The following is a 27,876-nucleotide window of genomic DNA, read 5'->3' on the forward strand; positions in this document are numbered from 1 at the left end:
AGCCATAGTCAAGCTTCGAACGGACAAGTGATCTATATAAATGTAGGAGAGTTGCTTGATCACCTCCCCACTTTGAATTAGACACCACCTTCAATACATCAAGTGCTTTCAGGCATTTTTAGGGATTTGATATGTGGCAGAAACGTTAAATGTGAGTAAAAAATCAGACCTAGGAACTTAACCTCCTTGCCAACTTTGATGGGAGTGCCATTTAAAAAGAGTTCTGGGTCTTTATGTGTTTTTTTATTTACGGGAGAAATGTATGCAATTACTTTTTGATTTAGAGAATTTGAAATCATTCTCAAGACACCATTTATTAATTTTGTTTAAACACAACTGCAATTGCCTCTCAATAGTATGCATATTTTTCCCACGACAAGAAATATTAAAATCATCCACATATAACGATCCATCAATTGAATCGTTTAAAACTTTTGATAAACTGTTGATCTTGATGCTAAAAAGTGTGACTGACAAAATACTGCCTTGTGGAACACCTTGATCCTGATTATAATGATCAGGCAGGGTGGAACCTACTCGAGCTTGAAATTGCCTGTCTTTTAAAAACTGTGATATAAAAAGAGATAAACGACCTCTTAAACCAAAATCCTTTAAGATGCCATGCTTCCAGGTGGTATCATACGCTTTCTCAAGATCAAAGAATATTGATACCGCATGTTGTTTATTTACTATAGCATTTTTAGCACACGGTTGTATTTAAATCACGAGATATGAAGGACCTTTTACGTTCTAATTTAATTATTGGATTTTTAAAAAAATTAGATTTGTTGACTGATTTGTAAATAGATCAATATTTTATTATTGGAACTTTAAATTAATAACTCAAATTCCCAAATGTTACTAAAGAAAAGGGAATATGAGAAATATTCCAGATGAATAACAAAGCAAATGACAGATGATTTACTGAAGGCCAGAAGGGCCGTCTCGATGTATTAACATCGACGTACCGGCGAATTGGATCCGTGCCGTCAGTTATTTCGAACGCTGCCTTCAGTTGATCGTGACCTATGGTCTTTTTGTTTTGTACTGTATTTTATAGTGATTTAATTTCTATGATAGTTTCCTAGTCAATGTATTCATACCTGTGATAGTTTGTAATTTTTACATTCGATGAGAGGATTTTACTTTCGAAATTTATCGATTTTGATGTTGATATAAATTAAATGGGTCTCGTCACAAGATAAATGAATATTAACCAACTCGGTGAAACAACTAGTAGGCCCTTTTTCAGCTCAACAAAAAATGTCGAATGTTTGGGGGATTTTTTAATTTGCTTTTCAAAAGTCTTTATTCAGGACAACTATGAAAACATGATGCACTTCTCTGGGGTGCGTGAGGCATGATGGGTCGAAACCCTAACAATGGTCTAAGATCACTGTGTCATGCTTTCCTTGTTTCTTTCAGATGTGCTTCGTCAAACACACAGTCGGATCTTTGTCAACACTTCTCTTATAGAGACCTGCAGACAAGGAGACCTAGATCAAGTAAAATACATATTGTCTAAAGATCCTGCAAGCATCAATTCAAGAAGCCTATCTGATAGGACTCCAGCAATGGTAGCAGCAGTAGCAGGACACAGAGAATTACTTGAGTTACTAGTGGAGAAAGGTGCAAATTTGTCCCTACTGGATGATCAGGATAACAATATCTTACACCTTGTCTGTATGGAGGGAAACCTGGAGATAGTGAAGTACATCTACTCAAGGAAAATCATAGACATTGACAGTAGGGGAGGAAACGGGACAACACCATTGATGTCCGCAGCACTGTTTGGGAAGATGGACGTGTATTGTTTCCTCATGAAAATAGGAGCTGATATGTCACAAGAGAATGATGATGGTGAAAATATCCTCCATATGGCCTGTCAAGGGGGTAATGTGAAGATAGTGAAATATATCCTGACACAAAACATTGTTGACATTAACGGCAACGATGACAATAAGATGACACCATTCTTGTTAGCAGCTTATCATGGAAACAGTGATGTGCTTGAGTTATTGGTACAAAAAGGTGCTAATACTTTAGCAGTGAATCGAAAAAGAAGAAACAGTCTCCATCTTTCATGCACTGGAGGACATGTGGATGCAGCAAAATATGTCCTGAATCAAACCAGCGTGGACATAAATAGTAAAGATTGTGAAGAAATGACTCCAGTGATGCTTGCAGCATCTCATGGGAAAAGCGAAGTATTTGATATACTGATGAAGAAAGGAGCTGATCTGTCAGTAACTGATGAGAACGGTGACAACATCCTTCACTGTTCCTGTCGAGGAGGAAATGTTGAGATAGTGAATTATATCTTGAAACGAAACACTTTGGATGTAAATAGTAAAGGACATGAAGAGAAGACACCTGTGATGCTTGCAGCATCTCATGGGAAAAGCGAAGTATTTGATATACTGATGAAGAAAGGAGCTGATCTGTCAGTAACTGATGAGAACGGTGACAACATCCTTCACTGTGCCTGTGGAGGAGGAAATGTTGAGATAGTGAATTATATCTTGAAACGAAACACTTTGGATGTAAATAGTAAAGGACATGAAGAGAAGACACCTGTGATGCTTGCAGCATCTCATGGGAAAAGCGAAGTATTTGATATATTGATGAAGAAAGGAGCTGATCTGTCAGTAACTGACGAGAACGATGACAACATCCTTCACTCTGCCTGTCGAGGAGGAAATGTTAAGATAGTGAATTATATCTTGAAACGAAACACTTTGGATGTAAATAGTAAAGGATATGAAGAAAAGACACCAGTGATGCTTGCAGCATCTCAAGGGAAAAGCGAAGTATTCAATATACTTACGAAAACAGGAGCTGATCTTTCAGTAATTGATGAGAATGGTCACAACATCCTTCACTCTGCCTGTCGAGGAGGAAATGTCAACATAGTGAGTTATATTCTCATACAAAGTAGCCTGGATATAAATAGTAAATGCCATGATGGATTGACACCAGTGATGCATTCAGCGTCTCAAGGGAAAAACGAAGTGTTCGATATTCTCGTGAAAAACGGAGCTAATCTGTCGGATACTGACGTGGACGGTAGCAACATCCTTCACTGGGCTTGTCGAGGAGGAAACGCTAAGATAGTGAACTATATTTTGTTTCAAAACATTGCAGATATAAACAGCAAAAATGGTGACGGAGAGACACCAGTGCTACTTGCTGCATGGCATGGAAGAAGGGAAGTATTTGATGTTCTGGTGGTAAATGGAGCTAATCTGTCAGTGGTTGACAAGAATGGTGACAACATCCTTTATTTCGCCTGTTCTGGAAAAGATGAGCAGATCGTGCAACATGTTCTCGAGCTACACATTGTGGACATAAACTGTAGAACAACTACCGGGATGACACCACTAATGATAGCAGCAGAACACAATGCACACGATGTGTTTAAATTGCTATTAGACAGCGGAGGGGATCCTTCAGTAGTAAATAGTGATGGTAACAACGCCCTTTATTTCGCCTGTAGCACAGCCGATGGGGAGATAGTGAAAAATCTCCTCAAGCTAGACCTTGTGGACATAAATTGTAGAGGATCTGACGGTATGACGCCACTGTTGTTAGCAGCAAGATACAATACACACGATGTTTTTGAATTGCTACTAGAGAACGGAGCGGATCCTTCACTAGTAAATGGTGATGGCAACAATGTCCTTCATTTCGCCTGTATGGCAGACGATGAGGAGATAGTGAAGCACATTCTAGAGCCACACCTTGTGGACATAAACAGTAGAGGATTTAACAAGATGACACCACTGCTGCTATCAGCAGAACACAGTGCATGTGATGTGTTTGAAATGCTACTAGACAATGGCGCGGATCCTTCAGTAGTAGATAGTGATGGTAACAACGTCCTTCATTTGGCCTGCGCAAAAAGAGATAAGGACTTCGTTAGATATGTACTGTCACGGAATATCGTAGATGTTACCTCTAGAAACAAGCTGGGCATGAATGCGACCGAGATTGCAAGTTTACATGGTAACTTGCCCATAACAAAGTTACTGTTACAAGCCTCCCAGTCAGAACGTGAGTGAGGGACTGCAAATGCCATATCAGTCATATCGTAGATATGAAGGCTATATAATTACCCATTCAGTCTCTAGCCAGACCTGTTAACAGATGACAATAAAATAAACAGACCAAATGTACATTTAAATCTGACCACCCAACACAGAATGATAGGTTTTTTTTACAATAGAAGTCAATGCTAAAAGCAAGTGGGACTCCAGCTTTCAGCAAAAAGGATACTCGGATGATATGCTCCACCAGAAGAATTAAGAATATTTAATGTACCAGATTGGCCCATGAGTTACCGCCCTCTGGGCAAATTTCAGAACATATTTCAAAGTCTAACACCGACTTCCTTGAACAATATATAAACGCATATATTTATATCACTCATTCTCAGTTACGAGAAACTTTTGGTGTCGCAGCTGTTTGCACGGTTCACAACTGATTAAAACATCATATACAGTGGTTTGTTTACTAGTGTCATTGTTCACTACCTTTTTGAACTAGAAAGGTCATTGCTGTAGGTAACGTTATAAAAATGCCACCTACTTAATTTTGCAAAAACAATACACACTTTACCTGTCGCCGGCAAACTATTCATTGTATAATGCTTGACTGCGATTAAGGACTATCCTGCAAGTTATTGCTTTTGATGTATATCCAACCATGAACATGTCGCCTGATAATGACATACATCTTTATTTCCATCAAACACAAAATAGCAAGGTATTTGTTAATCTGGAAAATGTCGCTAGGTTATCAGACACGTACGTTACCACAACAAGATTGGGCGTATTACTACATCTATTTATTTTAGCCTCGACTAGTAAAGCCGAGGAATAATGTATGTTAAATAGAAATAATTAAATAACTATTTTCCCAAAATAATAACTAGTCCCATACTGGGCTGGCAGCTTTAGACGAAAGAGGACATGGGTCAAGTGTGATTTTTTTCTTGATTCAAACGTTACCACAAGTTCATTATCATACTCTTGAAGGTACTATTTATTAGGCTTCATTATGTGATGGTCGTATGCAAGCGAAACCCAGCAGTTATAGGACTTCATTGGTACCTATTTAAGATAGCTAGAAGCCTTCGAACATTGATATGATGCATACGTTACCAATACGTACGTTACTCAAGATACGAAACTGCAATGGTATTCAGTCAAAAATACGAAACTACGGCAGATATTTCAACGAAGGATATGTCACGACTCCCAGTCACGGCAATTTGCTTCAAAGTTTCTGAAGGAAGAAATTCAAACAGTCCTAATCTCGCGGCTCTCCAGTGATGTATTGACGAGCGCAGAATGTGCAGGTAATTTGACTACGTGTGTCATATATTGAGATTATTTAAACGCATTAACTCATTAAGCCCGAGAGCCACTTCACTGATCAACACCTGGAGCCCTGTGCTGATTACAGGAAACTGTCTCGTCATACGAGCAAGTCCTGATTGTCTAATTGTTTAATTGCGTTGTAAAGGTATATGTTGAAAGAAAGCAGGAGTGAATACATGTCATATATGTAACATTTTACGTAATTTTATTACACTTTCTCTTGTAGACGACCAAATTGGGCAACCTGTTTGCCGTGGGTTGCGTCCCGTGTCGGTGGAGGACGGGATCCTGGTGGTTGAGGGCAGTTGGGCTTTTAACTGCGTTCCATTTGCCCAACTCACCACTTCGGCCCTTACTTCACCTAGACGGGTGGTTGAGTTAGCCCGATTCAACCAATCGGCTGGTCATGCCATGCCCTGAGCTGCAACTGTGTATGCTCATAATTTTTGAAATTGTTAATTCAATGTTTCATGCTTAGTCCTTGAGACTGCTATTTCAAATGTATCATGTCATGTATGTTTTTGCCTAGAGTCGTAAGCCCAGAAGGCGGTGGCTCATGGGCCAATCAGGTGGAATAATTACTTTTATATTATTCTGCTTGAGTATATCATCCGGGTATCCTTGGTGCTGCAAGCTGGAGATCCGCTTGTTTTTAGCATTGTCCTTGTGATACTCCGTGGCGGGTGGGGAGCTCGGATGATGAAATCTCAACCCTAAACATGGCTTATGAAATCCCCACCAAAAAAAACAAACGTCCTCTTGAAAGTGATGTTGATGATGATGACCTTCGACCGTCCAGAGCAATTGACTTTTGGCCACGTTTTCTTGTGATTGAAACTGTTGACAAAACACCTCTAAAACTGAACCCGTTTGCAGTTGCCAAAGGTATTCAAGGTATTGCCGGGGAAGTTAAGAACATTAAACGGTTACGTTCAGGTGCACTGCAGGTAGAGTGCGGGAAACGGCAGCAATCAATCAATTTATTGAGTACAGAATCGTTTGTTGGCATTCCAGTTACTGTTTCTGCTCACAAGACGTTAAACACGAGCAAAGGTATCATCAGAGACCGTGACCGGTTGTTTTCTGACATGACAGAACTTGACATCGCGACTGAAATGAAAGACCAAGGTGTACTCTATGTAAAACGCTTTTCAACACGTAAAAACAATGAAACTGTTCCAACAAATACCTACCTGTTTTCCTTTTCGTCACCAACTGCTCCCAAGTTCTTGAAGGCAGGTTACTGTAATATCACTGTTGACACCTACATTCCCAATCCGCTGAGATGCTTTAAATGTCAGAAGTATGGCCATGGTGTGAATACGTGTACATTGTCTGTTGTGTGTGCTCACTGTGGTGAGAAGACACACACAACTGAAGATTGTACAAGTACTTTTAAGAAATGCACCAACTGTTCAGGTGATCATTCTTCTTTCTCTAAAGAATGTCCAATTTGGAAAGAACAAATGCAGATCAACAAGATCAAATTTACTCAGAACATTAGTTTTTCTGATGCCAAGAAACTTGTACAGAGATCTGAGCTGACAGAAAGTTATGCTTCAGTAACCAAAACACCAATCGAGCTAAGCCCTAAAGTATCTAAATCAACCACAAGCTGCCAAACAAACTTGACTTGGATAAAAGGCAACTCTCCACAGAATCTATATCCTGCTACATCATCTCAAACTGCGGAATCAATACCTAGTACGTCAGAGGAAGTTTCACAACCGTCATCTAATCATACGTCGTCTTCTCAATCACGTTCACAGTCTCAGTCATCATCTGATAGTCAGCAAACTGTGAAAAGCAAAACTAAACTGAAGTACGATGCTCCTAAAAAGCAAAGTGGCAGAGCCCCAAAAGGGTCGGAAAATAGAATTCAGTTATATAACAAATATGGATCTCTCGAGGACATGGACGTCTCTGAAAACGTCCATTCTAGGGCCCACAGTTTGTCGCCCTCAAAAAAAGTTCGGGGTAGATCCCCAATCAACCCACCTAAAAGATAATGTCTTCCAACAATATAGTACAGTGGAATTGTAGAGGATTGAGGACTAATTTTAATGAATTACAGCTATTAGTCCAAGAGTTTGCACCATCAGCTGTCTGTCTACAAGAAACGTACCTCAAACAGACAGATACTTTTACTTTACGTCAGTTTGATGCATATCATTCTTTCTCACCTCCGGGTGAACGAGCCACCGGTGGATCATCGATCCTTGTTAAGCAGAGTGTTATTCACAGCCCAGTAACACTAAAAACTAACCTTCAAGCCGTTGCAGTGAGAATAACTCTTCATATTGCTTTTACAATATGCTCACTGTATATTCCGCCTTCTTCCACACTTCATTTGTCTGATCTTCAAGCTCTTTATGATCAACTTCCGAAACCCTGCATTACAATGGGTGATCTTAATGGCCATAATCCACTTTGGGGTGGTACAAATACCAACATTAAAGGTAAAACACTGGAAGATTTTATCTCCAATAACCATTTGTGTATATACAACGATGGTTCGAGTACTTACCTGCATCCTGCAACCGGCACCTACTCTTCTCTGGATTTGTCTCTTGCAGACTCTACTGTACTTAATGAATTTGAATGGTCAGTCCACAATGACCTTGGAAGTGGAAGTGATCACTTCCCTACGATACTATCAGGAACTTCTCCAACTGATTCTGTATCTTACACACGATGGAATTTTTCCAAAGCAGATTGATCCTTATTTCAAACCTTATGCACATCTAGACTAAGACCCGAATGTTTCTTGGATATTACTGATCCTATTCAGGTATTTTCTGATGCCTTAAATATAATTGCTGATGAGTGTATACCAAGGTCCTCTACAGCTCCACATGTACGGAAGCCATGGTTTAATGCAGACTGCACAACTGCTAGGAAAGCAAGGAAAAAGGCAAAGAAATATTTTCGTCATCACCCAACTGTCCATAACTTAAATAAATTTAAAATACTAAATGCGAAGGCACGTCGTACCTTCAAGCAAAACAAACGGCAATCCTGGAGGAACTATATTTCCAAAATTAATTCACGAACGCCTATGTCCAATGTATGGAACATGATTCAGAGAATAAAAGGCAAATGCACAAAATCAGCTGTTCACCATCTTAAGAGATGTTGTTGGTACATTTAAGTTTTAATATTTTTGTTTCGCGCTCAAAAACTGGACAGGTCTTGGACGAGGACAAGTGCTGACCATCACAGTTGGCACACTGAATCTCATTCGTACACTCAGAACTCTCATGAGTTCCACTGCAGCGGAAGCATCTTGCCGTTCCAGTGCAAAATCTGGCTCCATGGCCAAACCGTTGACACTTACAACAACGGAGTGGATTCGGGATATAGGTCTCCACTCCAATGTTAACTCATTAAGCCCTGGAGCCACTCCACTGCCCAACACCTGGCACCCCTCGCTGACTGCCTGATTGCTGCGACGAGGCTAATTAGTACTAATCATGCCTGATTTCCCTGGCAGATCTCGGATATGACAGGAAACTGTCTAGTCTCACAAACAAGTACTGATTATTTAATTGTGTCGTAAAGATGTCAATGGGAAAGAGGCCGATGTGAATACATATATTACAGCATTATATGTAATTTATTACCTGTGTCTCTCATACCCCTTTGCCAGTGTGTGCTGTATTTTTATCAACACCTACGCGGTCTTTGTACGTACGAGATGAACAAATATACAAATTCCTCCAGTCTCTCTCATCGTATGGACTGAATTATAATATATTATTTATAATAGAGTTTAAAATGAGGGGGTCTTGCATTATAATCGTCTATATTTTTTGCCAATACATTGCTCGTGCTTACTGACTATTTCAAGGAAAGTATCAATAGGTGTGTAAGTAACATGGAACATATAGAGATTTATAGTTTGTCACTTTGTTCATCTGAACTTAACGCTGCAAACATACATCACTATTCATACACATACATATTGCATGATACATTTATCATCGCTCAACGTTAAACAAAGCTTCCCATCATGCGATGGGATAAAGTTTTCCGAAAGTAACGTTTTATATCTCACTCATTATGTTGGCTGATACTTTGACCAATGGTATCGTGAGAACCTGTCACATAGGAAGGGCAAGGTGATGGGGCGTGGCCTAAATTTCTGAAGAGCACGTTTGAACACTCAAAGTGATAGGGTAGAGATTGATTATTGGCTTTATCGTTGACCAATGGTTATGTTGTGTTTCGGCTGTATCAACTATCATGCAACAATTTGTGTATTGTAAACATAACATCAGTTACTGTAATGATGTATGAAAGAAACACATAAGACATATGGGAGTAGACTGACACTATGATGAGTGTATTCGTTCTCAGATGGTGAACACGCATGTCTTAGTATTTTGGAAATGTAAAACAATAACGACTGAAATGCAACAATTGAAGAGAATGAGTGAATTTAGTTTTACTGCGATTTTAGCTATATTCCAGCAGTATCGCATTGGCTTCACACATTGTGCCCAATAACTGACAAGAATGGTATACGGTACCATTTGTACAACACAACTAGTGCATAAAGCGTTATCGTCCTTGGAACAAGTCTTTTTGGTAGGCCTCAAAACAGTCAACGCACAAAAACACATCACAGCTTGAACATCTGCATTTGATGTCTCGACGTTTGCCAGTCCGTTTCATTGTATGTAAGACATACTTAAACCAAATGATGTCCCTCTCATATCATTGTGAGAGATTAGATTGTTCAAAACATCTATGTCAATGGCAGTAAAGACGAATTTACGCACATGCATAATAATCTATGAAAGAAGCGTTTTTGCTGATACATTGCTAGTGTATACTGAATATTTTCAGGAAAGTACTAATAAGCTAGCCTGTGACTTACATATAACAGATTCAGTTTGTCGCTTTGGTTCATCTAGATTTAACGCAGAAAATATACGAACATACATGCATACATATTGAATACTGCTATTCCTTGCACATACATAAGACAAAGGGTCATGGAATGGGCGTCATCAAAGTTCCCGAATAGGACGTTTTGTATCTTAACTGTTCAATATAGTCCCTGATTTGTTATCTATGACCAATCGTATCATGAGATACCTGTCACATTGGAAATGACAGGTGATGGGGCGTGGGCTAAATTTCTGAAGAGTACGTTCGGTCACTAGACAGCTTGGATACAGATTGACTATTGGTTAGATCGTTGACCAATCGATATGCTAGATTTCGGCTTTATCAACTCTAGCTATCATGAAAACGTTTGTGTATCGTGAACATACATAATCGTGAGGATGCCTGAAATGTACACGTAGGACTAACAAGCACTTTGACGAGTTTTTTTTGTTTTTTTTTTGGAAGCAATCTGATTATTTTTACCCCGGATAACCCAATCGAATCATTGAGTAGAGATAGTATTTATTTGCGTATACTTTTTGCGCACACTACTTGTACATCAAACATAATGGCTTGCCGAACATTTCAATATAATCTGTACATTGTTACGAATAAATATCATAATTCAAATACATGTATTATAGAATTAAAAAAGTAACACGATACTGATTTATTGTGATGTATACACTTGTAGTTGAATCTCCCCAAATATTTATGAAGATGGGCATACTCATATTTGTTTTGAAAGCAAACGAGGTTCAGAAGATTGGCAATGGGCGTGACTCCACAAAACAGGTTGTCCAATGATGTAACAGCGCATAAGTTTGTTTTACACTTGTCACGGGACAAAAGTTTACCTGGACATGCAATCGACCAGAGTCTGTTATTTTGAGGTTGAAAGAGGTGTTCATATATTTAGTGTTGTCTGATTGAATGATTACACGCATCAATTCCGTAACTGATATATTATCCTCCTTTTATTGACGATGGATCTGATACACGTGATCATTACACAGGATAAGATAATTGCAGGGATCAAATACAAACGTTTCTTACACAATGCTTATGTAAATTGCATTGAAAAATCACATTTCAAATAAGCATGAAACAGCTTGAACAAAATACCCCAGTTACCTTTGTATGGTTTATGTGTACTATATATGTATATTATGAGTAGATGCAAGAGTTATCACTTCATATTCGATTATGTATTATTGTCAACTTTAAAAATCAATAGTCGCAAATGAATTAGGTCTAAATTAGTAACTTGGTTTATTTCAAATCTACACGAGTGTAATACAGTATTGCTATTTATGTCTGCGATTCATTATATGAACTATTACAGCGAATGAATGAATGATTTAATTTAGAAGAAGGTTTTGTAACCTTGTCACCGTTAATTCAATCAATGTGCAAACATAGTATCTTAGTATTCACTCCCAATGACGAGTAACAAACACGTATCTCCTGTAACAACATCTCATAATCCCCTTTCTCGCAGACATGTGTTCATTTGCCTGTATAAGCCGACGCCATTGCAAGCAATTGTTATCAAAACACATCAATAGTTCTTCTGATTAACACAGAAAGTAACATCTCTCGTAAGAAAGGTTAATCTTTGATCATTACTGCTAAATTGATTGAAATTATAGGTACAGCACGAATTTAAAATGTAACAAACCCAATACGCGGCTCTCGCTGAATGAGAGGTGCTTTTCATAAGCCCCAATATGCGGCTCTCGCTGTGAGAAGCTAATTAATTTGCCGCATATATGCGGCTCTCGGCCTTAATGAGTTAAAGTAACCAGCTTTTATTGATGCGGGAATTTTTGATAATGAAAAGGTGAAAAGATATGTGTGAGTGTTCACAACTTTTCCAGCTTTTGTTTTTCTAGTAAAGCACTTTACGGCAGTTACACCTTGAGATGTCAGTTCATTTGCTATGTCCTCCTCTGTCATGTCCGACAGACAGCGAGCACGATCTCTCACTATGCCTTTGCAAGAACTGAGTGACTTATGCGCAGAAACAGCAACTTTAAAGTTAACAAAATGCTCAATACTCAACAGATTAACAGATTGTTGTCGCCGGTCACATTCCACGAGGATTGAACCAGAACGAAGACGGGTGACGTTTTTCACTTCTCCACAGATACTTTGAATTGCAAAGGGATTTAGGTTTAGGGGATTTTCATCAGCAGATGTAATAACTATGAACCTTGGCCAAGACGTTGGAACTTGTGAAGAGACATCTTCATCAGATGAAAGAGAATCTAAATGCTTACGTTTGTTAGTTTTCAATGAACCAGAGTGTGCAGGTAAAGCCATGTTGTAAGAATAAGGTTCAGTATCCCTGCTCCCCACCCGCCATCGAGTGTCAACTAGGACGGTGCCGTAGTGGAAGCCAGCCTACGGCACCAGGGTTACAGGAATGCCATACTCCACAAATGCGGACATGAAAAGTTGTTGTAAATAACGGGAGCAATGTAAGGCTGGTCCGGCCCGTGGCATTTTCCCGTAGAAACTCAGTAATCAGCGGTCCATATCACCACTTTGGCCCATGAGCCACCGCCTTCTGGCATAGGACTCTAGGCAAACATAGATTATAGAATATGATTTGAAACACAAACATTCAATATAAAAAATGCACACAATACAATAAGTGCATATGAATGTTGTCCATGCACAGGGCATGGCGTGACCAGCCGATTGATAGAATCGGGCCGATTCTACCACCCGTCTAGGTGAAGTAAGGGTCGAAGTGGTGTGTTGAGCAACGAAAACACGGTTGCAGGCTTCCATTGCCTTCAACCACCAGACTACCGTCCTCCACCGACACGGGACGCAACCCATGGCAAACAGGTTGCCCAGTTCGGTTGCTCCTTGACCGAGTTCACCCGGGTCCACACGGGGGTGTGAACGGGTCTTGATGTAACCCAGCACCCACCACGAGGACGTAGCCGTTCATGGGTGCCACCAACAACAGAACGTGAGTGAGTGAGTGAGTTAATATTTAACGTCACATCGGCAATATCTCAGCCATATCGTGACGAGAACGTTAAAGACTGAAATGAAATAAATGGATACAATAAAAACATGTCAACGAGGGACAGTAAAACAACTAGAATATCACAATTGGGATTAAAACTAGTTTGGAAAGTTAAAACTAGTATCACTATTCGGACAATACAACATAAAATCAGGCTATAGATTGCCAACAACTGAAGGTAGATCACCATACTAGGGGCCATGGGGACTTACAGTACTTTTGCTACCTGCATGGACCCTAGTTGGATTTACATCATCCCCTCAGCCGTCAGCAATTTGGGAAATACAATAAAAAAACACTTATATTACGATTAAAAAGGTGGAAATTTAGAATTTACTTATATGTGGACTTACGTACCCTCTCAGGGGGACAATCGTTTTACAGTACTTCAACCCCCTTTGAGGGTACAGCTACCAACAATTCAAGTTACTAATTCAAACTACCAGTCATTAAAATACATCTATTTACGGAAACATATTATTCAAAGTTCAACCAAAAAATCAATTTCTTTTAAAAAACCTATAATTAAATGAGAATTAACGCTGGTATACAGATCCTTCATTGATTTAACTGTAAAATACTTATCCCTTGTGATGGAGAATTCAACACAGTCAAGCAGAATATGCTTGACCGTGACTCTCTCATCACAAGGGATACAAAATAGAGGATCCTCACCTTTTAACAGGTACGCATGAGTATATCTAGTGTGGCCAATACGACATCGTCGTAAAATAACCTCTTCAAATCTGGACTGACAACCCAAGTGGGTATAACCAATGTAAGGTTTAATCTCATGTAATTTATTTATACCCACTTAGGTGTCCCACGTCCTTTGCATCAGATCACGGATATAAGATCCGATGGTGACTTTGTAATCACTATAAGGAACAAGAAGTGGTGTCACAGATTTGTGGAGTGATGCTTTAGCAGCAAGGTCAGCCAATGTCTTTCCAGAAATGCCTACATGGCTGGGTAACCAACAGACGACGATGTCGTATTGGCCAGTAGCAAGATCATTATAAAATTCAATAATTTCAATTAAAAGTGGATGTTTGCAAGTAATGTTTTTAATAGCCTGAAGGCAAGAAAGAGAATCACAATAGATTATATATTGTTTACGTTTAGGGTGTCTTTGAATATATTTGAGAGCTGTTAATATGGCGTTAGTTTCTGCTGTAAAAATAGAACTATTATCTGGTAATCTAGAAGATATTTTTCTGGATCCAACGACAGTGGCACAAGCCACAGCGCCACCGTCCTTGGACCCATCTGTAAATAAGGGTTTGTAACTGCTATATTTATGTTTTAGTTGATGATATTCTTGTTTATATTGTAAGTCATTTGAACATAAGATGTTAATGTTAGGTCAACTTGTGGCCTAACCAATTGCCAAGGAGGAGAAGAAAGAAGACGGGAAGGCAATATACTTTCCAGCTGAATACCGGCTGAAGAAAGAAGTGGTTTAATTCTGTGCCCAAGAGGTGGAACAAGAGAAGACTTTTTGTTATACAAATTCTCATAAAGGGGATTGAACACACAGTTATATGCAGGGTTAGATTCATTAGAATATAATTTAGTAATGTATTGTAAAGACAATTTTATACGACGTTGAGTAAGAGATGGTTCATCGGCCTCAACGTAGAGACTGTCAATAGGTGAAGTTCTGAAAGATCCCAGACAAAGTCTTAGACCTTGATGGTGGACAGAACCAAGAAGTTTAAGGTTGCTTTTGCAGGCTCCACCATATACAATGGAGCCGTAATCGAGTTTCGAACGTACGAGTGATCGATATAGGTGTAAGAGGGTTGCTTGATCCCCTCCCCACTTTGAGTTGGAAACAACTTTCAACAAGTCAAGTCAAGTATTTTTATTCCGTACGTAGGCCACAGGCCCATATACAATATACACGCAATTGTTGCAAATATAAGTTAATTATTACAGGGTATACATATTAATGGTACATGTGGATTGTGTTAACAGATTCTTGTCACAATAAATATAACATTGTGATATAAACATATATACACACAAATGTAAATATATGGTTAAAATGTACGAACCTGTGGTTTGAAAAAAAATTATTGGAGTTTGATTGTCCTGCTTTAATAAGCATGACAGATATATTTACATAAATTTCTTAAAATTGTTTCATTGTTCGTTGATAACAGAGACTTAAATTTATAGTAGTTTGGTTGTTTCTGATATATACATGGCAAGTATTTTAATCTTAGTGCGTTATATTCAGTACATATAAAGATGAAATGGTACTCGTCTTCTACACCTAGATTACACAGAGGGCAACTGCGTTCAGCAACCTCAACATTCAACCATCTACCTTCATTATACTTTAGCTTTAATAATCCACATCGGAATTTGGTCAAAATATTCCGAAACGTTTTGTCCAATATACATGATAAGTTTTTTTCTGGAGTTAACAGACTTTTAAACTCACGGTGCATATGGTATCGTGAACTGTTATTCAATGTACTGTTCCATGATTGAAAACATATATTGATTGCAACAGTCTTGAATCTACTTAAAAATAAAGCTGCGTCACCAACTGTGTGGGACATCCAGACGTAACCAAACCCATGTGCAAAAAGTATTTCTCTTATATAAGAAGCATATGTCTTGTAGCCACAGTTATCGTAATACACTTGCATTTTGTACACTTTCAAAGGGATTCTATCTTCATGCATATGAATAACCTTTACCCAATATTTCAAAGTTTTACACAATGCGTTTATATAGAGAGGATATCTTCCACACTCGCCATATACAATAGCAGTAGGTGTTTGAGGGCTGACATTCAAGAAACGTTTGCAGGCTATTAAATGGACCTTTTCTATTTCATAAAATCTATGCATTCCCCAGATTTCTGCTCCATACAGTAATATCGGCTGTATCTGGGCATAAAAAAATTTGAAGTACACACTGGGGTCTATTATTCCAATTCCATTTAAATTACTTATTACTTCTATTAAAACCCGCTTGCCCCTCAAAGCTAAATCAGTGATGCAATTTCTCATCTTGAATGTTGACGAAAATACAACTCCCAGATATTTATAAGTACTTGGCTGGCCATTTAAAAACCACTTTTCATTCCTTGCTAAGCGCCCTCCCCTTCTAAAAACAACTATATTTGTCTTGTCTAAATTTACCTCTAGACTTGAATTTTCAGAGTACTTGTGCAGTATATTAAGTTGATTCTGTAAGCCTGTAATTGTATCAGATATAAGAACAACATCATCTGCAAACATAAGTAACATTATTCCTAATAGGTTGGGAAATAACTGCACTCCATATTTGCCATATCTAGATATGTCATCTGATAATCCATTAATGAAAAAGGAAAACAATACGGGGCTAAGAACACAACCTTGCTTTAAACCAATTGGACAATCAAAATATTCAGTATACCCATTATACCCTCTAACACAAGCTGTTACTGAACTATATATACTCATGATAGCAGATAGCATTTTCCCCTGAAGACCAGATTTGCATAAGCACTTGTATAACTTAGGTCGGTCAATTGAGTCAAAGGCTTTTCTAAAATCAATAAAAGCAACCTATAACTTTTTCCTTTTCTTAATTAGACACTTTTCTATAGCACCATGTAAAGTAAAAATATGATCAATCGTAGAGTACCCTTGTCTAAAACCAGCTTGTGTTTCGGGAATTTTACTCCTTATATTTGCCCAGGTTCTGATGCGGACATTTAAAATGGACGTATATAATTTACTTAATATGCACAGTATTGAAATCCCTCTGTAATTATCTGGGTTTTTTGCGGTCGCCCTTTTTATGTAAAGGAATAACTATTGCTTTCGTCCAAGCCATGGGAAAAACGCCTGTATCAAAAATCTTATTAAACAATACCTTTAAAAAGGGCATAATAACATGCTTAGATGATTTCAACAGCTCAGTAATTACACCATCACTACCCGCTGACTTGCCATTTTTCAGATGGGAAAGACATGAACATATTTCCTCATCAGTGATAGAAGACTCAAGAATATAGCTATCAATATCATTTAAAGGAACATTCACATCAGGACAGAAAACATCATTCTCAGTGGTATCGTCAGCTAGATTTCTAGGTGTGAACAACCCTTTAAAATGATTATACAGTAAAGATTTGTCTAGTGGACAACGTGGGCTCTTTGTAGCATTCAGACTTCTAAACTCTTTCCAGAACGCAGAAGTGTTATGGATGGAAGATTTTAACTTAGAACTTTTCTTTTGCTGAAATGAGACCTTAGCTTTTCTACATTCATATTTATAATTATTCCTCAGTTCACAGTATTTACGTCTACTGATGGCTGATTTAGTGTTTCTATAACGCCTAAGTCTTTGAATGTCATTTAGAAGTGTAAATACATAAGAATGAAGATTTTATGGATATCAACTTCTTTATGAGAGAACACAACGTTTCGGAGTTAATGCTTACTCCTTCATCAGGTGATGAAGGAGTAAGCATTAACTCCGAAACGTTGTGTTCTCTCATAAAGAAGTTGATATCCATAAAATCTTCATTATAACGCCTAAGTTCTCTTTTAGCCTCTCGCTTAGCATACTGACATCTGCTAGTATAGAATCCACCTTTAGATTGCTTATAGGGTGTATTTTTAAACACAGCTGCCGATTTCAAAACGTGTTTGACAAATAGATCAAGTGCGTTATTAACATCAACATTAACTAAATCTACTAAATCACCAAGAGCCGGTAGGTGTTCACACAGTGTGTCTAGAAACGTTTGTTCATTTTCTGCGTTCCATATATATTGAGTTGAACCTTCATTATCCATACCACCACCGCTATCTACAGGTGCAGTCACATCTGCATCAAAGTTTAACATCAAACTAACAGGCATGTGGTTCGATTCAACTCTCAAGTGCACCGTTAAGTATTCACAATGTGAATGAAAATTTACTGATGCAATGAAATAGTCAATAACGCTCGAACCAGCTTCTGATATATAAGTAAAGTTCCCCTCCCTATCTCCCGCGCATCTACCATTACATATGTACAAATTATGAGTAAAACAGAGGTCAAGTAATTTTCTCCCTAAAGTATTTACAGCTAAATCACATGAGCTTCTTGTATTGAGAGGTACACTTTCCTCCTCGGGAAACGCTGCTCTGTCGATCCCCGGCTGGTCAACTGTCTCAGGGGGGTTGTTACTAAGCCCGACCCGTGCGTTGAGGTCTCCGCACATTACAGTCTCAAAGCTGCCGTCTGCGTTGTGTCTGAGCCACTGTTCTACCTCGTCTAAGGCTGTCAGATGATCTGTGGTGAGGTAGAAGGGAGAGCCAGTGGGGGGTATATACATTCCTAGCAGTACACGGTCCTTACTCATTCTTGTCAAAGATTTATCTAGTCTGATGCCAATGACATTTGGTATACCTAGGTTCAAGTGTAGGCAGTGTTTAGCAATAGATTTATGAATTAGCATGTAAACACCGCCTGATAGTCTACCCGTACTAGCTAGTCTACGAGCATTTGCAACATAAACATCATAAGCAGAAAGTCGGGGGATATTTATCTCTTTATCAAGAAATGTTTCCAAGAGACATACTATGTCGAATTTCAATAAGAAATCAATAAATCCTTTGTCATTAATTTTTGACATTAAACCGTCTATATTCCAAATAAGGATAGGCAATTGTTTAACACATGAGGAAGTAGTAGCACCTGGGGAGTGGGTGTCGACTGTTGGGACCCGGCCGCCTCCTTATGCCTCGTCCATCATTTTGTGTGGTAGGAGGTCATGTGACCTCAACGTCTCCCCTGGGGCAGTTGTAGCTGCGTCTTGGCTGTCGTGGCCTTCATTTGAGGCCACGTTCGTGGCTGGGGGTGGAATCCCGGATGTGGAGGGCGTTGTTCGGGGGCGAGCCAATCTCCGTCCCTTGTCGTGTATGCAAGAACGGAGTGGTTTTGTGAATAGTTGGCCATTCTTAAAATAACCGAACAAACCTTTAGTTTTCAGTTCAGACAGCTTCTGTCGCTGCTGCTTAGTTAGGTCGTTGGCAACGCCGATGTTGGACCTTCGAAAATGATCCCCATGTCGCAGAGTTTCAATCTTGTCATCACTGCTCACAAATGTTGCAATAAGTGGTCTCGGTTTGGTTTGTCTGTCTACCTTAGCACCAATACGATGCGCACGTATAATGTCACCACGTTGCCATTCCTTTTCCGTAACGTGCTCATTTAGGAGATTAAATGGGAGTCAAAACTTAGACCTGAGAAGTTGGCCGCCTAAACCACACTGACGGGAGAGCAATTTCGAAAGAGTTCTTGGTCTTTACGCGGTTTGTATTTTCTACAGAAGTGTATGCAATTTGTTCTTGACTTAGAGAATTGAAGCCCGTTTTCAAGACACCATTTACTTATTTCGTTTCAGCACAATTGCAGCTGTCGTTCAATAGTATGCATATTTTTGCCACGACAAGAAAAGTTAAAATCATTTACGAAAAGTGATCCATCTATTGAATCATTTTAGAACCTTGGATAAACTGTTGATCTTGATACTAAAAAGTGTGACAGACAAAATACTGCCTCGTGGGACACCCTGATCCTGATTATAAAATTCAGACAAAGTTGGACCTACTTGGACTGGAAATTGCCTACCTTCTAAAAACTGTGATACAAAAAACGGTAAAAGGCCCCTTCAACCGAAATCATATAAATCCTTTAAAATGCCATGCTTCCAAGTGGTATTGATATCGACACTGCATGTTGTTTATTTACTATAGCGTTTTTAGCAAGGGACTCTAGACGTACCAAATGGTCAGTGGTACTACGATTTTTCCTGAAACCACATTGAATATTTGTTATAAGGTGATTGGTTTCAAGATACTATGTTAATCTAGTGTTTACCATTCGTCCCAGGCATGTTTCAGGTAAATGTTTCAGTACCTGATAGTGAATATCATCAGCCCCCGTTCAAGTTTAAGTGCGGTATTTAGCTCATGTAGTGAATATAGTTCATTGTTCAAGTGCGATATATAGCTCATGCAGTGAATATAGTTCATTGTAATCTTCACCATTGTCTGAGTTAAAATTGATTTGTTTCTTCTCCTGCTGTCTCTGGTGTTTCTGAAACTCCAGGACATAGTTTGATGATGAAGAATATTTGGCAAGAGTTTTGCCAATTTGTTTGGCTATGTCAGTTTTATTAGTTAAGAGAATATCACCATCCTTAAGTGAGTGAGTGAGTTAATATTTAACGTCACATCGGCAATATTGCAGCCATATCGTGACGAGAACATACATGACAAAAAGGAATATATATGCATATTATGAACACCCTGTCTACGAAGGACAATAAAACCACAAGACTATCACAGTTAATATTAAAACTAGTGTGGAAACTTATAAAAATATAACAGTAGCATTATTTGGACAATACAATATAAAAACAGACCATAGATCGCCAACAACAGAGGGTAGATCACCATACCAGGGACCATGGGGACTTACAGTACCTCTGCTACCTGCATGGTCCCTGGCTGGATTTACACCATCCCCTCAGCTGTTGGCGACTGTATGCTTGATTAGCCACAAATTAAAATGACACATATTCTACGATTAAAAAAGTGAAAGATTGAATCTGACTTAAATCGTTTTGGGACTTACGTACCCTCTCAGGAGGACAATAATTTTACGGTACTTCAACCGCCTTCGAGGATACAGCCACTAACATTCTCAGTTGCTAATTCAACTTCCAATCATAAAATACTTATTTATTTACATGTCAGTCAATAAATTCAATTCTTTTAAAAATGCAATAATTAAATGAGAACTTACATTACTAAAAAGGTCCTTCATAGTTCTTGATTTAAAATAATTGTCCCTTGTGATGGAATATTCAACACAGTCAAGCAAGACATGCTTGACCGTGATTATTTCATCACAAGGGACGCAGAACGGAGGATCCTCACCTTTCAAAAGATATTCATGCGTATACCTAGTGTGGCCAATACGACATCGTCGTATAATGACCTCTTCAAATCTGGACCGACATCCCAAGTAGGTGTAACCAACAAATGGTTTTATTGCATGTAATTTATTGATACCTACTTGGGTGCCCCACTTCCTCTGCATGAGATCACGAATGTAAGATCTAATGGTGGCTTTATAATCACTGTAAGGAATAAGAAGTGGTGATACAGATTTGTTGAGCGCTGCTTTAGCAGCAAGGTCAGCCAATGTGTTACCAGAGATTCCAACATGGCTGGGTAACCAACAGAAGACGATGTCGTATTGGCCAGTTGCAAGATAATTATAAAGTTTAATAATTTCTATTAAAAGTGGATGTTTACATGCTAGGTTTTTAATAGCCTGAAGGCAAGAAAGAGAGTCTGAATAGATTATGTACTGTTTATGTTTAGGATGTCTTTGGATATATTTAAGGGCTGTTAATATGGCGTTAGCTTCAGCTGTAAAAATAGAACTATTGTCTGGTAATCTAGAAGATATTGTTCTGGATCCAATGACAGTAGCACAAGCCACTGCGCCACCGCCCTTAGACCCATCTGTAAATAAGGATTTATAACCGCAATATTTATGTTTCAACTGATTATATTCTTGTTTGTATTGTAGTTCGTTAGTTTCTGATTTTTTAAATGTACTTAATGTTAGGTCGACTTGTGGCCTAACCAATTGCCAAGGATGAGAAGAAAGAAGACGGGAAGGAGCTATGTTTTCCAGCTCAATGCCGGCCGAAGAAAGAAAGGGTTTAATTCTGTGTCCGAGAGGTGGAACAAGAGAACACTTTTTGTTGTATAAATCCTCGTAGAGAGGATTGAAAACACAGTTATATGCCGGGTTAGATTTGTTAGAGTATAGTTTTGTAGCATATTGTAAAGATAATTTTATACGTCGCTGAGTGAGAGATTACTCATCTGCCTCGACATAGAGACTGTCAACGGGAGAAGTTCGAAAAGATCCAAGACATAATCTTAGACCTTGATGATGGATGGAATCTAACATTTTGAGACTGTTTTTACAGGCTCCACCATATACAATGGAACCATAGTCAAGTTTGGAGCGAATGAGTGATCTGTATAAGTGAAGTAGGGTGGTTTGATCGCCTCCCCATTTTGAATTGGAAACAACTTTTAACAAATCGAGTGCCTTCAAACATTTAACTTTAAGGGATTTAATATGTGGCAAGAACGTCAAGTGGGAGTCAAATATAAGACCCAGAAACTTGGCCTCTTTAACAACTTTAATAGGTGTGCCGTTTAGATACAGTTCAGGGTCCTTATGTGGTTTGTATTTACGGCAGAAATGTATACAGTTAGTTTTTGACTTAGAAAATTTAAAGCCGTTTTCCAAACACCATTTATTTATGTTGTTCAGACACAACTGCATTTGCCGTTCAATAGTATGCATGTTTTTACCTCGACATGAAATGTTAAAATCATCCACAAAAAGTGATCCATCAATTGAATCGTTTAAAACCTTTGATAAACTGTTTATCTTGATGCTAAAAAGTGTGACAGACAAAATACTGCCTTGTGGTACACCCTGATCCTGACTGTAATGATCAGACAGGGTAGAACCCACACGGACTTGAAATTGTCTATCATTTAAAAAGTTGGCTATAAATTGAGGCAATCGGCCTCGCAATCCGAAGTCATGTAAATCTTTTAAAATCCCATGTTTCCAAGTGGTGTCATATGCTTTTTCTAGATCAAAAAAGATCGACACAGCGTGCTGTTTGTTAATTAATGCGTTTTTTACAAAAGATTCCAAACGAACTAAGTGATCGACTGTACTTCTGTTTTAACGGAAACCACACTGTATATCTGTGATAAGGTTATTAGTTTCCAAGTACCAAACAAGTCGATTATTTATCATGCGTTCCATGGTCTTGCAAACACAGCTTGTCAATGAAATCGGACGATAATTGGACGGATCCGTATGATCACGTCCAGGTTTAGGTATGGGTACCACTATTGCATCACGCCATGAAGAAGGAAATTTCCCGGAAGTCCAAATATCATCAAATATGTACAAGAGCGTCTCTAAACAGGATTCTGGTAAGTGCTTCAGAAGTTGATAATGTATGTTATCAGCTCCTGTAGCAGTGTCATGAGCTTGATCAAGAGCAGTATGGAGTTCATGAATAGAAAATGTTTCATTATAATCTTCCCCATTATCAGAATTGAAATTAATACTTTTCTTTTCTTCTTGTTTTTGATACTGCTGGAATTTAGGTAAATAGTTGGGAGAGGAAGAGTGTTTAGCAAGGGTTTCACCCAGTTTATTTGCAATATCAGATTTATCCGTAAGTAACTGATCTCCATGTTTAAGATGATGGACAGTAGATTTAGTACCTTTACCTTTAATTTTCTGCACCATGTTCCATACCTTGGACATGGGTGTCCGAGAATTTATTTTGGATACATAATTTTGCCAAGATTGGCGTTTGTTCTGTTTAAAAGTACGCCGTGCTTTAGCATTTAAAATTTTAAATTTATTTAAATTATGCACCATAGGATGGCGACGGAAATAATGTTCTGCTTTTTTCCTTGCCTTCCTAGCTTGTTTGCACTCATCGTTGAACCATGGTTTTCTTATGTGTGGAACTACAGAGGACATTGGTATACACTCATCAGCTATGGAATTCAGTTCATCAGAGAAGCATTTAATAGCATCGGGAACGTCAATAAAAAGCCCAGGTTTAAGTTTTTCAGCACACAGTGTTTCATATAAAGCCCAGTTAGCCGTTTTAAAATTTCGCCTTGATGATGGAGGAACATCAGATGGAGTTACAGCTTTTAATACAGTAGGAAAATGGTCACTTCCACAGAGGTCATCGTGGACTGACCATTCGAATTCATTTAGTAGTTCTGAATTTGTGAGTGACAAGTCGAGAGCAGAATAGGTCCCTGTACCAGGATGTAAATATGTGCTGGAACCATCATTATAAATACATAAATCATTGTCAGAACAAAAATCCTCCAATAACTTACCTTTAGTGTTTGTAGTTACACTACGCCAGAGTGGGTTGTGTCCATTTAAATCTCCCATTATAATACAGGGCTTCGGGAGCTGGTCATATAGAGCTTGAAGATCAGTTTTGGCAAACGTCGAAGACGGCGAAATATAAAGAGAGCATAGCGTAAACGCTACATGTAAAGTAACTCTCACTGCAACAGCCTGCATATTAGTATTAAGTGAAACATGGCTTTGAATAACGTTTTGTCTGACTAGAACGGATGATCCGCCAGTGGCCCTATCACCCGGAGGTGAAAAACAATGATATGCATTAAATTGACGAAGGTCAAATGTATCTGTTTGTTTTAAATATGTCTCTTGGAGACATATCGCTGAAGGTGTGAAATCTTGGACTAATAGCTGTAATTCATGTAAATTAGTCCTCAATCCTCTGCAGTTCCACTGTATAATATTATTAGAATAAACTATCTTTTGGGGGGATTTATTGGGGATCTACCCCGCACTCTTTTGGAGGGCGACAAGCTATGTGCCCTAGAATGGACGTTGTCAGAAATGTCCATGTCTTCAAGAGACTCGTATTTATTAAACAGTTGAATTTTGTTCTGTGACCCTTTAGGAGCTCTGCCACTTTGTGGTTTTGAAGCATCAGGCTTTGGCTTCGGTTTACTTTTCACAGTTTGTTGACTATCAGCTGTCGATTGAGACTTTGAGTGTGACTGAGATGATGATTTGTGATCAGAAGAAGACTTTGAGGTACTAGGAAGTGATTCCTCAGTCTGAGATGATATGGCAGGGTACAAATGCTGTGGAGAATCACAATTTACCCAAGTCAAGGTAGTTTGGCAGCCTGTGGATGATTTTGTTATTTTAGGGGTAGACTCCAATGAAGTTTTTGCCACTGTAGCATAACTATCTGGAAGATCAGACCTCTTTACCATTTTTTTTTGCCTCAGAAAAGGAGATATTTTGAGTAAACTTTATTCTGTTTATCTCCATTTGCTCTTTCCAAACAGGACACTGTTTTGAAAATGAGGAGTGGTCGCCTGAGCAGTTGACGTTACTGTTACAATCTTCTGTTGTGTGTGTCTTTTCACTGCAGTGAGCACACACAACAGACAATGTGCAAGTATTGACACCGTGGCCGAACTTTTGGCATTTGAAACACCGAAGGGGATTCGGAATGTACTTTTCCACACTGATATTACAGTATCCAGCTTTAAGTGATGTTGGAGCACTAGGTGATGAGAAAGAAAACAGATAGGTATTGGTTTGAATAGTTGTGTTGTTTTTACGGGCTGTGAAACGTTTGACATATAATACACCCTGATCTTTCATTTCGGAAGCGATATCAAGTTCAGACATGTCTGCCAGTAAGCGAGCTCGATCACGTACGATTCCCTTGCTCGTGTTCAGTGTTTTGTGGGCCGTGACAGTAACCGGAGTGCCAACGAAAGTGTCAGTCTTCAAAAGGTTCGTTGACTGTTGCCTTTTGGCGCACTCGATCAACAGTGCACCAGAACGTAATTTTCTAATGTTCTTTACATCACCGGCAATGCCTTGAATACCTTTAGACACCGCAAAAGGGTTTAACTTTAAAGGTGCATTATCTTTGGTCTCAATGACAATAAAACGTGGCCAGTAGTCAATGTGTTTAGACGTTCTGAGGTCATCAACAGGGTCATTTTCAAGAGGACGTTTACTCTTTTTAGTGGGGGTTTCGTAAGCCATGGTGAGTTATTTAGGTTTCATCATCCGAGCTCCCCACCCACCACGGAGTATCACAAGGACAATGCTAAAGCAAGCGGGCCTCCAGCCTGCAGCACCAAGGATACCCGGATGATATACTCCAGCAGAAGAATTATGAATAATTGATCCACCAGATTGGCCCATGAGCCATCGCCTTCTGGGCATACGACTCTAGGCAAAGTTTTGAACGTCAGAATTCAAATCAAACATGTTTATAAAAATATAACCAAGACCAAAATTACATCAATTTCAAATTATACTTGTGCAATGATAAATATACATAGATTCCATGCACAGGGCTTGGCATGACCAGCCGATTGGTCGAACCGGGCCCATTCGACCACCCGTCTAGGCGAAGTCAGGGCCAAAGTGGTGTATTGAGCAACAGGAACACGGTTGCAAGCTCCTATTGCCCTCAACCACCAGGATCCCTTCCTCCGCCGACACGGGCCGCAACCCACGGCAAACGGGTTGGTGGACCAAATATCCCCCCGGGTCCACTACGGGGGTGTCGGCGAGCTCTTAGCGTGACCCAGCACCCACCACAAGGAGGTGGCTCGCCACGGGTGCCTCACCATCCTTAAGATGGTGTACAGTAGATTTAGAACATTTACCCTTAATTCTTTGGACCATGTTCCACACCTTAGACATTGGTGTACGTGAATGTATGGTAACATAATTCTTCCAAGACTGACGCTTATTCTGTTTAAATGCGCATCGAGTCATGGCATTTAGAATTTTAACCTTGTCTAAATCATTGACTGTAGGATGTTTGCGAAAATATTTTTCCACTTTCTTCCTGCATTTTCTGGCCTGTTTACATTCATTATTAAACCATGGTTTACGAATGTGTGGAGTTGCAGTGGAATGTGGAATTGCCCTTTCAGCAATGTCATTTAAAATATCTGAAAAGGACTGTATAGGATCTTCATTGTCCCTTAGAAGATCATGCTTTCAGTGTTCAACACACAGAGTCTTATATAATGACCAATCAGCCCTGGCAAAGTTCCTTTTCGACACAGGTGGATCAGCACTGGGGCTGACTGTTTTGAGAATGGTGGGGAAGTGATCACTCCCACACAGGTCATCATGAACCATCCATTCAAATTCATTTTATAAGGTTGAATCGGTGAGTGATAAATCCAGGAAAGGATATGCTGGATGTGGGTAAGTGGCTGAGTCGTCATTGAACATACATAAGTTGTTGGACATGAATTCCTAAGGGATTGCACCTTTAGTTTTAGTGTGGGCACTCCCTTAAAGTGAGTTGTGGCCGTTAAGATCACCCATGATAAGGCATAGTTTCGGAAGTTGACCATACAGGGTTGATTGTTGAATGATAGAAGAGGGAGGTATATACAAACTGCACAGCGTTAACGCAATGTTCATGATCAGACGAACAGCAACAGCCTGGAGATTGGTTCGGAGAGAAACACGGCTATGGATAATACCCTGCCGAAGAAAAATTGAAGCACGTCCAGTTACTTTATCAGAAACAGTGATAACCATTATACTGCCGTAAATTAATAGTGTCTGTAGATTTTATATACGTCTCCTCGAGGCATAACGCTGCCGATCGAACATCCTGTACTAGTAAATGTATTTTGTTGAAATTAATTTTCATACCTCTGCAATTCCACTGAGTTAAAGAACTAGGACTCATGGTGATGGTGGAAGTACTGGGGATATACGTTTGTCAACCTGTGGCGACTTACTGTTGTCGCGTACACGTGGATGAGGAGACACAACCATATCTTCAAGTGTATCATATGAATTGTGAACCTCAAGAGAGGAAACTGAAGAAGACTCCACATTCTGGAGTGCTCTGATTTT

The 27,876-nt window shown here is 39.1% G+C and overlaps 1 protein-coding gene across 1 annotated transcript; it reads left to right on the forward strand.

The window, feature by feature from the left end:
• The first annotated feature begins 1,574 nt into the window (after positions 1 to 1,574).
• On the forward strand, positions 1,575 to 4,061 carry LOC137259345 (ankyrin-3-like). The gene has a single exon (XM_067797023.1). It carries the CDS (start codon positions 1,575 to 1,577, stop codon positions 4,059 to 4,061), a length of 2,487 nt encoding a protein of 828 aa, XP_067653124.1.
• Positions 4,062 to 27,876: the final 23,815 nt, after the last annotated feature.

This window comes from Haliotis asinina, chromosome 13 (assembly GCF_037392515.1).
Source record: "Haliotis asinina isolate JCU_RB_2024 chromosome 13, JCU_Hal_asi_v2, whole genome shotgun sequence".
Taxonomy (NCBI): Eukaryota; Metazoa; Mollusca; class Gastropoda; order Lepetellida; family Haliotidae; genus Haliotis; species Haliotis asinina.

What these genes read in the sequence shown, in the direction of transcription:
- LOC137259345 (XM_067797023.1), top strand. Translation starts at nt 1,575, where the DNA reads ATGGTAGCAGCAGTAGCAGGACACAGAGAATTACTTGAGTTACTAGTG.